Genomic DNA, 19,001 nt, shown 5'->3' on the forward strand with positions numbered 1-19,001 from the left:
GTTTAAAATTTTTTTCTTTGTGAACAATCATGTTATCTACATTAATAAAAGATTGGTTTCCTTTTTTGTCAAATCTTTTGGCTTTGTCTTGCCTTGTTGCACTGGCTACAGTCACCAGAATAATGATTCGAAATGAATCTCATTGTCCTGGTCCCAATCTCAGAGACTAAACTTTCAATTATTTATTTATTTCAATAAATATATGTGAATTATATTTTAAAAACTCCATAATGGAAAAAATATTAAATTCTACCACCTAAAGATATAAAATTCAAAAACAACTATAGGAAATTATTGGAATTAATAAATGAAATTATTTATGTAAGACAAGTAAAAAACATAGTGTTTTCTACATTTTTTTCACTTAGCAGTACTTTTATGGACTTTTTACATATCAGTATTTACTGAACTTTTAATTCTTTTGTTGTTGGACATTTGTCCTGTTTTCAGTTTATCACCAATTTCAAAATATTTTGATAAATATAAGATGTATATTTCTGTATGTTTGTCTATATTGGTTTCCTTGGGTCAATTTTAGTAATTTCTATTTTCTAGAAAACCATTTTATGCATAGTTTAAAATATATTGCCATAGATTTATATGCATAGTTATCGCTTAGATTCATTTCCTTTTTTCTTTCTTTCTTCACTAGTTTATATTTTTATCAACTACTCCATACACACAGTATAAAAGTAAAATAATTCTGCAGTGATGGTTACAGAAAGCAGTAGTTCTCTACATCCCCTAAATCTCTAGTAGAATTGCTGGATGATGTGAATTTTGCATTTAATAAAAGCCTAATGTGTCTCGAGTAGCATTAGTAAAGGTCAGTGCATGCCTAGACACATTCTAGTAAGCCCAAGGACACCAAAGGTGGAGAAAAGATCCGAGAAACAGCTAAAAAAAGGAAGATATATATTAGCTAGCCTGATAGAAGACTTCTTAACAATACAGACCAAAAGAAAGAGGTATTTGAAGTACTAAAGGAAAATAACTGTCAACCTGGAATCTATATTCAAACAACCTGTCATTCCCTTGTAAGTGTTCCTATTATGCAATTACTGTTAACACACAAAATACTACTATTGGTTTAGGGATATATATTCACCAGACATATGTGATAGTTAAGAGGAACTTTTATCCAGCTAAGAATATAGCTTAATACAAACAAAATAAATAAATTATATGGAGACATTGGAAATTGCACAGCATGCCTCCTTTAACTCTTTATAACTCATAAATCAAACAGGTAACAAATTAGTAAGTTTACAGAGGATTTGAACCATGCAATTACTAAGCTTATTTTAAAAAGACATACAGCCTTCAACTAGAAAGTGCACATTCTGTTCAAGTAAATATGGAACATGTGCAAACATGATCACAAACCAGGAACAAACTAATCAGTGAAAACAATAAAGCAGAGAATCACTTTTATACTCCACACCAAGACCAAAATGGAATAGAAATAGAAATCTGTAGCAAGAAGGAAAACACATGCTCAATTTTGAAAAGAAAAGACACATGATTAACAGCTTACTGTGAAATTTATAGCCTTAAATGCACATATTGGAAAAAGAAGATCGCTTGAAAATCAAGTTAAGCTCCAGCTAATGGAATTTGAAAAATGCTATCAGAGTAAATTCAAAGAAGTATAGTTGAAAAACAACAAATATAGTAAAAGAAATTAATGGAAGAAATAATATAGAGAATTACCAAACCCACAAACTGATTCTTGAAAAGGTATCATTGGTAGAAAAATAACTGACATATTATGATAGAATACAGGAGGCCCAAATAATTGACATTAGAAATGGAATTGAAATATACCCCTACAATAAGGATTACTTTTAGAAAATTTAAGAAAATAATAGATTATATTATACCAATATATAGGAAAAACCTTCCATCCAAAAGAAAAAAATGGAAATGGTCTGATTCATTTAATGAGGCTAAAATAACCTTCATATCACAAGAACAAGTAAAGAACAGGAAATAAAAATTAAGAGCTGAACTCTGTAATTACTCCCATTTTATATATTAAGAAAAATGACCTGTATGATCATCTAAATAGGTATAGAAAAAGTAGTTTAATAGAATTGAATACATGTTCATGATCAACAACATAAAGAGATAAAACGAAAACCTTCCTAGCGTAGTAAGTAGCAGGGGTTTTTTCTTAAAACGATAAAGGGAATGTAACAAAATCCATCCACAAGAATATAATATAATATATAAACAGTAATAAAAGAGATGAAGAATGCATTACAGAAGTGGGCAATCATATGTGATCAGATAATTCAGAGTCCATGGTCCTATTCTCCACCTAAGACCTTTGATGATCTCATGTAGTCCCATGACTTAAGACCATTTATTTCCGAAGACACAGGTTTATTATTTCCTTTCAGAGTTCTCTCTGAAGCTCCAGGTTCGCATGAACAGCTGTCTGCTCAAGTCTCTACTCAGTGTCCGGTAGGCATCTTGAATTTACAGGCCCAAAGCATAATCCTGGTCTTCCCACCCCACAAACCTTTCCACCTGCACCCTTTCTCACCTCAGCCCGTGACCTCTCCACCTTTCTCATTTCTCAGGCAAAAACCTTCGAGTGACCTTGCATCCTCTCTTAATCATACATGGCTCACCCAGTCCTGTTTTCCCCACCTTCAAACCGTGCCCAGAATCTGACAACCTCTCAATACCTCCCCTGTCCAGCTCCTCTGAGTAACAGCCATCTGATTCTTGATTCTGCCTTGCCCTGTATAGCCTGTTGCCAACACAAGTGCAGAGCAATTATTTTTAAATCACAGGTGGGATAACTTCTTTACCAAAAACACCACATTGGTCTGTCACTCAGGGTGAAAGCCAGAATCTTCAGAACAATCTACAAAACCCTGTGTGTTGCCCACCAGCCCCCTGCTTCCCCCTCCCCATCCACTACACCCGTTATTTCTCTGGCCTCAGTTTCCTTATCAGGCCCTCTCTCTGCTCTGGTTAAATTGGTGCCTGGATGGTCTCAAATGCTGAAACCATGCCCTCTGTGTCGGGCTTTTGCTGGGCTTCACTCTCCCCTCACACCAAGTATAACAACCCCTCCATCTCCTTCAAGTCTGCTCAAACCTCTGCTCACCAACATGGGTTAACCAACAACCCCATATAATACCTAAATCTCCCCCCATCCTCTGGTCCTGGCATGACCAGTGCTGCTTATTCTGCTCTGCTTTTTTCTTTCCTCAATGGCATTTACCACTTACTAAAATGCAGTCTTCTTTACTTATTTTTTGTGGTTGCTGTTTTTCGCTCATCTCCCCCATTACCAACCATGTAACCTCCATGAAGGCAGGGTTCTTCATTTAGTTCACTGATGTATCCAAAATTCCTAGAAGAGTGCCTGGTACATAGTCGGTGCTCAATAAGTGTTTGTTGGATGGCTGAACTATATTGAAAGCGGGTTGCCTTAGACTCACAAAAGGATGTTCAACCTCATGAATATTCAGGGAGATGTAACTTAAACATGATACCGTTCCACAACCATCAAATTTTCTCTTTTTACAACTATTTAAGTCTGATGTTATCAGGTATTGGTGAAGATGTGACAACACAGAGCCATTTGTACTTTATTGTGAGACTGTAAGAAGTTACAGTCACATGCTAGAACAACTTGGCCATTTCTCTTCTTGAGCCTAGAGGGACCCTAGGCTGAGCACCATCTGTCATAATGAAATGCAGAAACTATCTTTTGTTAGAGGACCAGACAAATGAAGCGTTTCCTCATGCTTCTAAAGCAAGTTAGCAAAATCTACATCTTTCAGTTTAGAGGAATTTCACCTTATGCTGAATATAAAAAGCAACTTGAAAATGATACAAGCACATACATGCCAAAATGACATCTAGCATGTAATTACTGTTAAACGCACAAAATAGTACTGTATGTTGTTTGGAGATAGGTATACTACATGAGCATATGAAAATTATAAAAATATAAATGAGAAGAGACCATCACGATTTCAGAATGTGGGGTGAGAGGAAAAACAAATGCATAAGTGGAGAGGCAGGGGAGTAGGACTGTGTCTATAAAATTTTATTTTTAAAAAAGATCTGAAGCAAATAAGGCAAAATGTTAACATTGGTGGTGGTAGGTATCTAAGTGTCTGCTATATTCTGTACTTCCCTCTATATTAAAAATATTTTAAATCAAACATTTAAAAATATACTACATTTTATATTTATGCAGGGTGAGATAGATATTTTCTTTGAATTTATAATATGCACAAAGTAAATAATTGGGATTTGTGTACCGTTTTTCGTACGTCATTTATTATGATTTTTCTCTCTTACAATTTTGTGAGTGGAAAAACAATGAATGAAAGCATTCGGCAAATACAGATGATTTTTGTTGATATTAAACTGTTTTATCTGTCTGAATTGCCATAAATAGAATTACAGGTCTGCTGCCGTCACTGAAAGAGCTTCCTCTGACACGGAGGTTTTAAGTTGCTTTGGTATCTGTAAACGTGATAGAAGCATGTTAAAGTGTTATGAAGAAAGGAGTTTATACTACACATCTCTGCCTTTGTGTTGGTATTTCAAATAATGTATTTTTTCCGAAAATAAAATGTACAGAAACAAACACAACATAAGCTGAGATCATTCGGATACAGGTACACAATATCCTCCTGCTGTAAACATCATCTCTGCCAGCGTTTCTGTCCTGGCATGGATGCTACCACCTAGTGGGGCATTTCAGGAACAACACTGATACCACACGCATTAAAATCCGACGTCTGTTAGCTTAAAACAAAGCTGTATCAGACCCGTCTTTGATTTGTGTGCCCGAGAAAGCTTTGAATTGTAAAAAGAGCTGACAGTCTCAAAAGGCCTGGTTTCATCCTTAAACACACAGCTCAGCATAGAGCTCTGTGGTCTCCCTGTATCCATCACAGACAGAAGTAGGTGCTTCTGTTTTCTGATGTGCACGAGTGAATCCACTTCTGTGAGGCTCCAGGCTCATCCATAACTGTCAGACAAGGAAAGGCACATTGGGGTGGGGTTTGGTGTGGGTGAAACGGGCTGGTGTGTACCCGAGTTTTGTGCTGGGGTGTCCTCACTGGGCGGGAGGGGCCTTTCAGTCACCGTACCAGCTGTGCTCTCCTTGCAGCCTCCACTTCATCGTGTTTGACACGGAGCTGGCCCATGACATCCTGAAGGTGTGGGACGGGCCGGTGGACAGCGCCATCCTGCTGAAGGAGTGGAGCGGCTCAGCACTGCCCGAGGACATTCACAGCACCTTCAATTCGCTCACTCTGCAGTTCGACAGCGACTTCTTCATCAGCAAGTCCGGCTTCTCCATCCAGTTCTCAAGTAGGTGCACGGCCCCCTTCTTCGTGATCTGGACACTGGGAGACAGATCCGCATCTGTGTCTTACGGTTCCCCGGACAAGGGTGTACCTTTTGTTGAGCAAAATACACAATTTTTAAAACACCTATCAAGAGAACGGTTTGTCTTGGGAAATTCTGTTCATTCTCAGATGGGGATAGACAGTGGCTCTCCTTAGCTATGGGGGAAAAACAACTTACTTTAAAGGTTTGAGTTAATCAGTAAATATTTAAACTTGGGCCCCGGACAGATGTGGGTCTCTACCGGGAGGTCAAGTTTATCTTTGGTGCCCCCCGCCACACCCAGCACCAGCGCCAGGCTCCCTCACTCTCTGGTTGGTGCCAGGAAGTCTTGATGTCTCCAGGCTGCTTCAGTTTTCTGCTTTCAACTTCCCTGAATAGAAGGGCCCTGCATTTTTTCCCTCCTTAGGGCTGATGTTTCAAATAGCTTATGTAGGATAGTAATCTCTGCAGGATTTAGTGGGCACCACGTTTGCACTTTGAAGCTGTTACCTCTTGACGATGGTTCCCACCTTCACTGTCTAGCCCATTTTTAAGGAACAGTTTCCTGAGAAGGAAGGGGTGGAGATATTTTGTGGCAGTTCCGTCTTTGCGAACCCTTCAAATTGCACCGTGTAGAGGTGTCATATAATGTGGTAGCACCCAGGGTCAGCCGTCATCGTAAAACTAGCGGAATTTGCACATAAACATATTCTGGCTCAGTTTATCTCTGGGCAGGTCACTGGTGAGCCATATTTAGGATTTACATGAGTAAATGGACTTAGGTCAGTTTGATGCTTTAAAAGGTTGGTAATAAAATTAAGGTTAAAGTCTGCACAGTTTCTTACCTCTGGTTCGCTGTGCTTTGAGGCAGTAGTTTGTGAATATGTGTTCATGGAATAGAATCTCTACGTGGTAAAATTTTCACTGGTTTATGGCAAAAATATCAAGGTAAGTTTGCTTCTGCTATCCTGCCTTGGGAAAAAATGTTTTTTATTCCAAGGTTATATCATTTTTGCTCTTTTTTGTGAGATAAATATGGCCTCCATCTTTAGAAATTGTGGTAAGAGTAGGTGAAAGATGTGTGATGTAATGTCCTTGTTTAGCAAAATGAAAAAGTTGGTACCATTTTGAGGTTATGTTTGTTTTCCTTTCCTACCCATTCTATACTCTCCTGGCCTTGGTTTCTTTTTCTTTTTCTTTTTTTTAAATAGAATTTATTCTTTAGAGCAGTTTTAGATTCACAGCAAATCACATGCATTTAAGGTTCCTCCATGTCTTTTCACAGCTTGGTAGCTCATTTCTTTTTAGTGCTGAGTAGTATTCTGTTGTCTGGATGTATCACTGTTTATTTATCCATCACCTACTGAAGGACATCTTGGTTGCTTCCAACTTTTGGCAATTATGAATAAAGCTGCTATAAACATTTGCATGTAGGTTTTTGTGTGGACATAAGTTTTTAATTTCTTTGCGTAAATACCAAAGAGTGTGATTGTTATATTATATGGTAAGAGTATGTTGTTTTGTTCCTGGCCTTTTAAAATCTTCCCTTTTTAAAAATTCATGTGGAACCAAGAAACCACTTATTTTTCTATATTTCTCATGATTTTCTCTTTGAAAAGACATCTTCCTAGTTTGGGTTAAAGATAAAGGAGAATCCTTTATTATAGTTATTTGAGAGCATAGACATTTATGTTCTATATTTATAATTATACAAATAATATACTTAACTGACATATTGATGCTTAGGAGGTGATAAACATGAACACGTCCATTAAAGTTCCTACAGAAATGAAACTTGCTTAATTTTTTTAACTTGGTTTTCCAAGTGTTCTAGTTTGAACCATACAGAATTGTCATTTTTGCAGATAAAAAATGGTTGAATGTTAGCATTTTCATATGGTTTAACATAGCATTTAGTATGCACTTTGGGAAATACCATTTGAAAATAAAATGTTGACTCTGAGGCTTTTGTATGAATGGGTTTCTGCATGGTCTTTAAAACTCTATGGGAAGGAAAAAACAAGATATAAAAACTTTGCTTGCATAATTTAGAAAAACTTGGCCTGAATTGTGATGCTGAAAATTTGGGTTTCTATCTTGATCTCCAGAGATTTGAAACTGACCTATCTCTTTCTTTATTGCTTTATTTGTGAATTGAAGATATTGCACCAAATTCTAAGCACCTTTCCACTTGCATCATGTATTTTCCCTTTGCCTTTTAGATCTACTCTCCACCATTTCTCAATCTACTCTGATCCTAGTGGTGGACATGTGTGGACTATGTTCTGTGCCCTCTGCCTGGGTTCCTCCAGTGGGGGGCTCGGGCAGGAGATGAGAAGTGCAGAGAGGAGAGCGGTGTCGGAGTGTGATACCTCCCTATCAGATTCCCTCAACCAAAGCTCACTATTTTTCTCAAGAAGCCGTATCCATACATGTCCCTTTCCAGGTTTCTGTAACCAACTCCCAGTGACCACACTTCTACCTGGGCTTCTCCAAACCCAACATTTGTAAAGAAACCCTCTCAAATGATCTATGGGAAGTGTGTCATATGTTTTGTGTTGGATCCTAAATGATACAGTTCCCAAAGGAACATCGTCAAGCCCGTGAAACTGACATTCCTATGTCCCAGGAACCCCCTTCAGCAATGGCAAGCTGGGATATCTGGTCAACCTCCCTATACCCATGACCAATGTGCCACTCTCCACTCCTGCAATTCTGAGCCATCCTTTCACCACTGGTGAATCCAGCCATGAAACTAGATCAGGCTAGAGTCTTTCTAAACCAAAGGCTTGAATCTCCTTGAAACATGCAAAAGAGCCTATCCCTCCAGCTCAAGAAGCCTTGCTGCTCTTCTGTAGGTGGAAGGCAGGAAAAGCCCATTTATTTGTCTTTATGATCCTGGGACTTAAAAAAAAGAGGTACTTTATGTGTAAGTTAGATTGCGCTGCCATTCCTAAGACAAGCTAATGTTAGAATTTGAAGTATTAGCACTTATCTATGATTTAAAAATAAAAGATAATGAAACTTCAGTATGTTCCTCAAATAATTGATACTTTGAGTATGACCTTTGTTGCAAAGCAAAAATGACATGTATTCAATAGTATTAAATTAGTTTTCTTGGTAAACCATTTTAACTTGATAGTATGCCAATACTACGTGAACTTCGCATTGTAGGTGTAACTTAGTTATTGCAGGAAAAGCCCTTATTTGAACATTCGTTTTCTTAGAGACACTTGAATGATCAGACTTTTCTCAATAAAGTTAAAGTGTAAGGATTTAACATCAATGTCACCCTCCCTCTCAGTCACATAATCCATACCTGGTTGTGGCTTTTTAATTTTGACAATTTCTCTATTATTAGAACACCTTCTTTAACTGCCTTCCATCTCCCCATCCCCTCTTGGTCCTCCTTCTTCCAGTGGCCACTCCGTTATAGTCTTTTTTCTGGTTCTCATCTTTCCTTCCCCAAGCTGTAAAGGTTGGATTTCACTAGGGCTCGTCCTCATGTCTCTTTCTCTCCATCAGTACTGACTCCTCAGGTTCCATCGGTCAGCCTCCCAAGACCTCTCCCCTGAGTACCCGAGGTCTCCCTCCAACTTGATGTGGGGATAGAAAGCAGAGGACATACCATGTGAAACGTGACCACATTTCCAATCCTCTCCTTTCTCAAACCTGGTTTCCTTCAAGCTTTCCCATCTCGGTGAATGTCAGCTGCATTCTGAGTCGCCCCTTTATCTTCCACCCCACATATAATCAAGCATCAGATTCAGTAGGGTCCATATTCAAAATCCCACATCTCTCCACCTGTACCCCTACCACCTTGATCTGGGTCCTTCCACACTGGACTGAGCTTCCTTGGCTTACAGACTGGCTTCGTCTCCCCGCTCTTGTCCATTTACGATCTTACCTGACCAGAGGAACCAGGATGGGTCTTAATGAGGCACCTTGCTCTGGTCAGAACTCTCCACTGGCTTCCCATCTCAGCCAGAGAGAGTTCTGATTCTCCCCATTGCCAAAATAAAGGCTATAAAAGCCTGTATGCAAACTTATGCAAAACTCTGCATTTTCAGTTTTCATCCTTAATTACTGCCCTCCACTCTGTCAACCACCCTGTAACATACACACCAGCAAGAGGCGTGTATGTATTTGTATGCACGTATTTGGTATATGTTCATTTACACACTGCTCTTGGCTTTTTCCTCTTTGCTTGCTTAATGAATCCACATGTGGACACACCATCTTTTAAGACCCCTTTAGCAGAATTAATGACATTGTCACTTACAGTGCCCAAATTCAGTGCTCATATTTCTGAGACAGTGTTTATCCCATCATGTGTGAGCATCCTACTTGCAGTCTACGGGACTAAGTTCCTGGAGGGCAGAATATCTAGAACATGACATACAGTCAGTGGCTAAAAATTGTTTTCTAATCAAATATGCTTGAAAACTTTCCAACGATGCGAATCTTGAAAATATTAGGATGATTTTGATTGTGTGACAAACACTATGTCATGCACCAAAAAGGATGTTTCATTACTGATTTCAGCTTCATTCAAAAATGTTAATAGAAAAGGCTTTAATAATAAAGATTCTTTCAGTTCTGAGTTAATTTCTGTCCAGTGTTAATGGTCTTTATATGACATTTATTATCAGAAGTAGTGGACAGTAAAGACTGTGTTTTCACTGGTAAAAAAAACGCATTAGACAGATTTAATAACATGTATGCATCTTTGTTGACCTTTTAAGTTTTATAATTCTTTATACATTTATTTATCCTTCCTTAATGTTTTGATACCAGTTGGAAACAAGGCAGACTATTTTCATTTTATAAAGATTAATACCCATGTTTTAATTTAAATGAACATAGTTTAATCTATCATTTGATAAATTTCCTTATCTTATTAAAAAAAGATCATTTTTTTCCCTGCTTTATAATAATCTTGGGAGAAGAACAACTGCTTACTGGGGTGTGGGGATATTGATTCTTAGCCTGTGCTATGTGCCTGTGTGCAGGCTTAATGGCCACTGAGGGAGCAGCTGCACACCACACCCTTCCTTATGTGTGTGTTTACCTTCCCTTTGCTGTAAGACATTTTCTCCACTAGAAAAATGAACTGTTGGTGCTCACAGGATATTCACACCCCATTCAAGGTCCATTGTCCTGCCAGCTGCACACAGCATGTAAAACATGAGAATAAGAACTGACTAGTGCAATTATGTTAATTGTAATCAGCCTAACACTTTTCATTAAAGTTTAATTACTATTTAATCATGCATAAAATGTAAGAAAATGGAGTTCGGCTCACAAAACTGACCTTTACTCTAGGGGTTAAATAAACTTCAGCTGAGCCTCTAGTGGTCCGAACTCTCAGCTCTCCCACTCTAGGGAGAACGGCTCCAGGGTGATCTTGCACCCTCAGATTCCATGAGATGGACTTCCCTGTAAATAATGGTCCTAACTTAGCGGCTACATAACATCCCTTCCTAATTTACTTTATTGAAGGATAATTTAATAGGTACATTTTCATTAAAAAAAATCATTTGTTGTTCAAAACAAGAGAGACCCTTGGGGCTGCCAGTTGCTGAGCAGAGTGGGATTGTTTATAGGAGAGAACCGGCCATAGAGACCAGGCGCCTGTACCAAGTTTCTGCGCAGAGACAGGACACAGCAGGTGCAGCTAGACTGCTCACCCCCCGCTCTCTTGGGACTCCCCTTGTGGGGCTGGTGGAAAACTGATCGTATGTTCTTATCATTGGCCACTCACACCCAGAGAGGCCAGAGTTTTATCCACCTTTGATTACTCGCACCCAGCTCATAACAGGGGTAGAACTGGTGTGTGTTGAATTATTGAGACTAAGATGCTAGCTTATTTAGAATTTAGTTTAAATTCTAAATCCTGGATTCCACAGAGTGTTGGGGTTTTAGCTGTGGTTGGCTTTGTCTAATACTAACAAGATTGATAACAAGAGGAACAGAGAAAAACAGGACACATAATGGCATCTTCCCTATTCTTGGGGATGTATCTTTTTTCCCCTCCAGTTTTATTGAAATATAACTGACTTATTGCATATGTGGAATCTAAGAAACAAAGCAAACTAGTGAATATAAAAAAAAGAAACAGGAACAGACTCACCAGTAGAGAGAACAAACTAGTGGTTACCAGTGGGGAGAGGGAAATGGGGAAGGGCAAGATAGGGTAGGGGGTTAAGAGGTACAAACAATTATATATAACATAGATAAGCCACAAAGATATGTACAACACAGGGAAATAAAGCCATTGTTTTGTAACAACGTTAAATGGAGTATAATCTTTAAAAATATTGAATCACTGTGTTGTACACCTGAAACTAACATATTCAGTAATACTGTAAATTAACTATACCTCAATTTTAAAAAATAATAAAATAATTGATACATAGAAATGTGTAAGTTTAAGGTGTACAGCATGTTGATTTGATACATTTAGAGACTAAAAAGTGATCACCACTGTAGTTCATACCACATCACATCACATAATTACCACTGCTTTTTGGTGGTGAGAACACTGAAGAGCTACTGTCTTAGCAACTTTCAGGTATATAATGCAGTGTTCTTAACTGTAGTCACCATGCTGTGCGTGACTTATTTATCTTGTTACTGGAGGTTTGTGCCCTTTGACCAACATCTTCCCATTCACCCCCACCCCCCAGCCCCTGATAACCACCATTCTACTCACTGATTCTATGAATTCAGCTTTTGCAGATTCCACATATGTGCTATCATACAGTATTTGTCTTTCTCTTCCTGACATCCCACATAGCATAATGCCCTTGAGGTCCATCCATGTTGTAGCAAATGGCAGGATTTCCTTCTTTTTCATGGGTGAATAACAGTCCTGTGTGTGTGTGTGTGTGTGTGTGTGTGTGTGTGTGTGTGTGTGTGTACATATACTGCATCTTCTTTATCCATTCATCTGTAGATAGACACTTAAGTTGTTTCCATATCTTGGCTATTGTGAATAGTGCTGCAGTGGACATGGGGGTGCGGGTATCTCTTTGAGATCCTGTTTTCATTCCCTTTGATCTTATGTGCAGAAGTGGGATTGCTGGATCATATGGTAGCTCTATTTTTAATTTTTTGAGGAACCTCCCCACTGTGTTCCACAGTGGCTACACCAATTAGCATTCCTGCGAACAGTGCACAAAGGGTTCCCTTTCCTTGAGGATGTATCTAATACTTACTGTGAAAGAGATCTCAACCCTTTTCTATAAAACTACTAGTGGGAGTATCATCTGTATCTACCTTTCTGCTAATCTAAATCTTACTCCTACTGAAAGCTCATAAATCATTCCTCAGGCAGCAGTGATTTCTGTGGGGAGTCCCAGCACGGCCCCCCGCCCCCAGGACCGCGGATGTAACTGTCAATCAGCACAGTGCAGTAGGCAGAGTTATGCTACCTCGCTTGAATGAGAAGGGGATGCTCCTAAATTTTACAGACTGAATTATCATAATGTCTTTAAAAGCATGTCATTCAGAAATAAGTTGAGTCAGTGAGGAGAACATAGAAAATTTGAATCACTGTGACAAATATTGAGATAAGCATCTGACCACACCCTGCCCAGGTCACCCTTGTCCTCATAATTTGTGTGAACACATTGGTGTAATAATGAGGAATTAATGAACTAACCACTCATTCATTCATTCGTGTATTACTTTATTTATTCACCAACCAATATTGAACCCCTTCCCGCTGTGCTCCTGATCAGTGCTGGCGTTGGGGATCCAGTGCTAATGAGGCAGACGTTGCCCGGTCTTCATAAAAGTTATGGGGAAACATATGCCATTCACCTAGAATCTCCTTGTCTCTGTCCGCCTCCTCTGGACGGCCCACCTGGTGAGGACCCTGGTCTGCTTCCCTGCAGCTGCGGGATGTGTCCTCCACCTTCCCTGGGGTGACGCCCACCTCTGAGGTCTTCATCTCCTGCTTGATGCCCCGCAGTCTCCACTCCACTCCACCAGCCACTCTTGGGAGGGTGCACTGCATCCTGCTTCACCTTCAGTCGGCAAAGCTGAACTGGAACGTGCTGCTCCGTTCCCACAGCTGATCTTTCCATCTCCACTTCCCCGCCTGTGTCGGTTCTTAGTGCTTTACTGGGGCGTCTAGGCTGTCGCTGTTCTCCCTTCTATTGGTTCCTCCTAAATTCCCGATACTTCTTTTCTGTCTTCAGCCATTTTATCCTTAAAATCAAGTCTCTTACCACGTGCTAAGCTCCCTGACCCATGTGCTTCCTGCATCGCGTCTGCCCAGCATCCTCTGGTGAGGAGACGCGTAAACCAAGAGCTTCTTCCCAGTGACTGTGGGACCCCCACCCTCACGTGGCTGAGCTACAGGCAGTTATTTTGCCAGGGAACTCTGGGTCCCATTCACCTCATTTTCAAACCTTCACCCCTTTGCTCGTCTCCTCTTCGGGGCAGTGGATGATCTGGAGTCTTCATTCACAAAGATAAACCTGTCAGAAGGATTTCCTTCCACTTCCTCCAGGAGACATCATTCTGTTTCTTCACTCCTGTTAACTTGGGATAGTCACGCCTTCTCCCAAGCAAGGCTGGTCATATCATGGATATGCCCCCAGCTGCTGGGACCTTGCCCGGTGTGTCCTCGTCTTCTTTCATTTTCATCCTTTCCTCTGACTCCTCACTCCTTGTACACAGACGCTCAAATCACAATTTAAGATAAATACATACAACAACCTTTTGCCACTTTTGAGCATCCTGTTTTTCTCCTTCATCTAGAACATGTTTTGGGCTTGCTGTGTGCGTTTCCTCACCTCCAAATCATCCTGCAGCCCCCTGGTTTGTTTCTGCCCCCATCACCTCGGTTTCACTGCTCTTGTCACGGTCAAAAATAAGCCATGAGTCTCAACACACACCTTTTCGTGGTTCTGGTCAGTGGCCTCCTGCAGAAGTTCAGTGCATCTGACACTTTCCACCTTGTTGAAATATTATTTTCCCTGGATTTTCACAACTGTCCCTCCAATCCTTCCTGCCTTGCCAGTCCCTCTGTTGTCTCCTGCAGTCTCACCTTCCTCTTCCTGGTTTCCTTGGGACCTGGTCTTAAGTCATCTGATCTCTCTATTCACTGTCTCTCTGAGCAATGTTCTTTCTTCCCTGGGTGTGGACAAAGATCCAGAAGGTCATCACTTCAAAACTCTCTATTCGGAGCTCACACCTGTCTTGTGAAGCTCTAAGGGGCCAAATACATAAATTCGTTTGGACATCTTGCAGACATGTCAAAATTGGCATGTCCGGGTCTATCCCGTCACCACATCCGATCCAATCCAGGCCCAGCCTCCAACAAGACCTCGTGTGGCTGTTCTTATCTTTCATTTCCCCTTCATCACACAAGCCCACATCTGCTGGGTCTCACCCACACAAGACTCTGTCTAAAGGGCTGCTCCGAGGAGGGCGATTGTATTGAACCTGTGTTTGAGAAAAGCCATGTTGGCCAAGAGCAAATCTAATCAAGCTAAGCCCCCCACTTAAAAAGTCCTTCTCCAGTGTCTGACTGGAGAATAAAATCCTGTTACATGACCCCGACTGATTGACGTGGGGCTCCCGTGTATCTGCCCATCCTCACCCACTCCTTCCACCTGGCTTCTAAGGATTCTTTTCTCCTGTTTTCAGACCTTGACTTGCAAAGTGCCTTCTGTCCAGGACTCTGTCCCCCTGTTCACTGCCTGCTATTCCTGTCCATTTCCCGAGTGGCAGTTAAACACCACTCCTTGTAGGAGGATTCTCTGATCCCAAAGAATAAATAAGAACCCATTTTATATCATTTTTACACTTCCCCCTGTATAATGTTCACCACTAGTTATTTTTATAACTTTTTGGCTGTTACTGAATATCCTGGTATTCAGAAGTCAGGTATTTTACACTAGTTACTGCATTTATCTCTGCCTCACTTTTGACACTTAAAAGTATTTTGTCTTTTGTTTTCTTGTTTCTTGTGTATGTGTCTATATTTTCTGCTTATTTCTTTTTTTTTGGTTATTGGTTCTAGTGAGACTGAATTTCCTAAATTATTGATTTTTTTAATATTTCTGCTCTAATATTCAGTCTTTAGGATGGTTCCAATTACAAGAGCAACCACCCAGTAGATGTGTGTTGAATTGAATTTTAAAAGTGACTTAAAACTTGTCTTTGGACTTCCCTGGTGGCGCAGTGGTTAAGAATCCACGTGCCAATGCAGGGGACACGGGTTTGAGCCCTGGTCCGGGAAGATCCCACATGCCGCGGAGCAGCTGGGCCCGTGAACCATGGCAGCTGAGCCTGCGCGTCCGGAGCCTGTGCTCCGCAACGGGAGAGGCCACTGCAGTGAGAGGCCCGCATACCGCCAAAAAAAAAAAAAAAAAAAAACTCCACAACTACTGAGCCTGTGCTCTAGAGCCGGCGAGCCACAGCTACTGAGCCCGCACACCACAACTACTGAAGCCCGTGTGCCTAGAGTCCATGCTCCACAACAAGAGAAGCTGCCGCAATGAGAAGCCCACGCACCACAACGAAGAGTAGCCCTCGCTTGCCTTAACTAGAGAAACCCTGAGTGCAGCAACGAGGACCCAACACAACCAAAAATAAATAAATAAATTTTAAAAAAAGAACTTGTCCTCCCCAGATAACTCACGTTCTCATTAAGGTGATTAAAAAAGAAATTTGAGGTGCATATTTGAGTAATATGCTTGGAAGCATTTAGCAGTATTAAAGAGAATATAAACTGTCCAGATTTAGCAATCCTATCAGAGTGGAAGTGGAAAAAATACATATATATAATATATAATATTATATATATAATATACAACATATGTATATAATATATATTATATATTGTATTATATATAAATATATATTATATTTTTATGTATATAATTTTAAGCATTATAAGACTCACTTAAACTATAGTAAACTGCATAATCCTATAACAGAAAACTCTCAAAAGTATACGCACATATGCACACACATGTAATATTATATAATTTTTAGAACAGGCATCACAGAGGCACTGTCTTTCTACCCATGAAAGAGAACATGGCTTGGGGCTAAGCCCCATCTTAACAGCTCTGTAAACAGGCATGTGCACAATTTTCATGGACTTCGGTTAAATTAGGGCACCATACTCTTTTTGCCACCCACAGTTTTGATGAGGACTGCTCTCAAAAGTAAGGAACACAAAAGCACTTTGATTTATCAATTTTCCCCAATATAAGGGACTGCTATTATTTATTCTCAGTTCTAGAGATATATTGACCCCAGGGAAGTATTATGTGATAAATGACACAGTCTGCAGCTCTCAAATTAGATTTCCCCAACTCTTTGGCCTCCTGTTTCACACTACTCAATTCAAACTGACAAAAGTAAGATTCTCCTGACACTTGCTTGGCAGGAAGGTGTGCAGATAGTGCAGCTTTGATTTAGAGGCAGGAAAAGATAGTAAACAGGTTAACTATCACTTGACCACACTAACGTTATGATACCAGATACTTGCATGGCTGCAACCACCTGAGGTTTCTGTAACATGTTGAAATTGTTAATCGTGCACTTACTATCAGTAAAGAATAGGTGGATTTGCAGAATGTTCAGTGAAAAATGTGATAGTCATCTTTTTCTCCCCTCAAGTCTGTCTTGTGTCAGTACACAGATTTTTATCTTTCGTACTTATTAAAAGCTGAGAATCAATTTAACAGTGATGACTAATGTGATAGATGTTTAGAACAGGATCTATGGAGGGTGAGGTTTTCCTTTGATTATGACTTTAGATATAAAGAAACTAAAATCTCTTTGAATAACTGAATGAAGGATTCTTCACTGTTATGAGGATGCAAAACATAGGATTTTATGATGCATTCAAAGTGTAAATATCTGTGTTACTAAGTAGATAAAAAGTGTTTTTAAAATAAGTCTAAAGTATTTTTAGATCTTCAGACATACTTAGTTTCCCATAGATTCTGTGTTTGGCATGATGAAAATAGAAGTGCTAATTAGTATTTTTTCTCTGAGTAGCAATTCCTTTATAAAGGAGGCAGTTAGCTTAGTTCCCAGTGCAGTCTTTGGAACTTAACTGACACAAGTGACTAGAGTACTGTTGTGAACACTAGTAATGTTATATTTTTATGTCTTTTAAAATTTTCCAAGTGCATTCTCTTACATGGTCTAATTTTTACAACTATGTGGTATGCAGATATCAAAAATATAGTTTTATAACTAGCAAACAAATATTAGAACATTTATTTACAAGAAATAGAAAAATTATTTGACTTACAGAAATTGCCTAAATTGGACATGTATTATATACCACTAATGTTCTCTTTCCAGTAATTGATTATGAGGATCTTTGAAATCATTTAAAAAGTTAATTTAAAACAATTTAAACAAGTTAATTTAAAAACTCCAATGTTATACAGATAGAGGACTCAGATCTTACTATAAGCAGCAGAAAAAGTATAAGGACGATTATTACAAAAAAATAAGTGACTCCTGAATTTGAAAATGACAATGTGTAGGATGAGGGGATTTATTGTCTAGTTTAATAGCTGCAATATAAATAGCTCTTGAATTATTATATTTTGATTTAATTAGCATGAAATATGGGACTCAACTTGTTTTGCTTTAATGGAATTCACATTCCCTATTGTGCAGAATCAAAGTGATTGATTTATTTCTGTTGCATATTGAAGTTCTTTTTAAATTGTAGAACTCAATTTACACTTACGTTTGATAGTCTACTGTAATGACATATTTTCATAGCTATTAAGTGTTTATTCAGTACAAAGACCATGAAAGCAAATATTCCACTTTTGAAACATTGTTACAGAGGATGCTTGAGTAACAGATCATAAAGGGTATTTAATATTTTCGTATACTAACATCACTCTCTCTGTCTGCACAAGTGTTTTAATGCCTGTGGTCCCGCTGACAAACTAAAATCTTTCACGCCTTCCGAGGCTTCAGCGTTCCTGTCTGAGGAACCTTGGCCTCTAATTTGTTCCCTCTGGCCCGCAGTAAGAGCATTAATGAAGCCTCTTGGTAGTTAATTGTGTTCATGAGAAAGGACTTCTTGTTTGATTTAGTATTTTTTTATTCCAAAAGAAAGAGTCATTTTCCCCAGGAATGAGTGACAATACAAGTGTGCATCTTCAGATTTGCCAGTATATATCCATAATTTCACAATCCTGAAGCCCATGTTACTTTCTGTCATGAAGGAACATGCAGAAATAACACGATTCCTGTGTTGAATCCTGATATTGTTTCATTCCTTTGAATTTTGAAATTAAACACGTCTATACACATACATTCATATAATAAAAATAATTTTCAATCTAAAATGATTTGTATTCATTGTATGCAATTCAAGTGAATACTGCAACTCAGACATATATTTGTGCATATATATATAAACCTTTATAATTAAACTTTTTCTTTAGAAGTACTTGTAAATTCACATGCCCTTGTGAGAAATAAAACAGAGAGATCCTGTGAACCCTTAGGAAGTCCTCCCCAGGGGTAACATCTTGCAAAACTAGAGCACAAATCACAGCCAGAATATCGACAATGATCAGTCAATATGCAGAACATCCATCACCAGAAGGGTCCCTCAG

At 39.2% G+C, this 19,001-nt stretch overlaps 1 protein-coding gene across 1 annotated transcript in view; it reads left to right on the forward strand.

Annotated features, from left to right (window-relative positions):
• Positions 1–19,001, forward strand: part of CSMD1 (CUB and Sushi multiple domains 1) — a gene marked incomplete at its 3' end in the record, with an annotated part of 1,748,580 nt that overhangs the window by 1,507,054 nt on the left and 222,525 nt on the right. The window contains exon 26 of the mRNA XM_082680517.1: positions 5,153–5,355. Coding sequence (XP_082536643.1) covers positions 5,153–5,355 — 203 coding nt within the window. The remainder of the gene's footprint in view (positions 1–5,152; positions 5,356–19,001) is intronic.

The sequence above is a fragment of the Grampus griseus genome, assembly GCF_964374135.1.
Source record: "Grampus griseus genome assembly, chromosome: 21".
Taxonomy (NCBI): domain Eukaryota; kingdom Metazoa; phylum Chordata; class Mammalia; order Artiodactyla; family Delphinidae; genus Grampus; species Grampus griseus.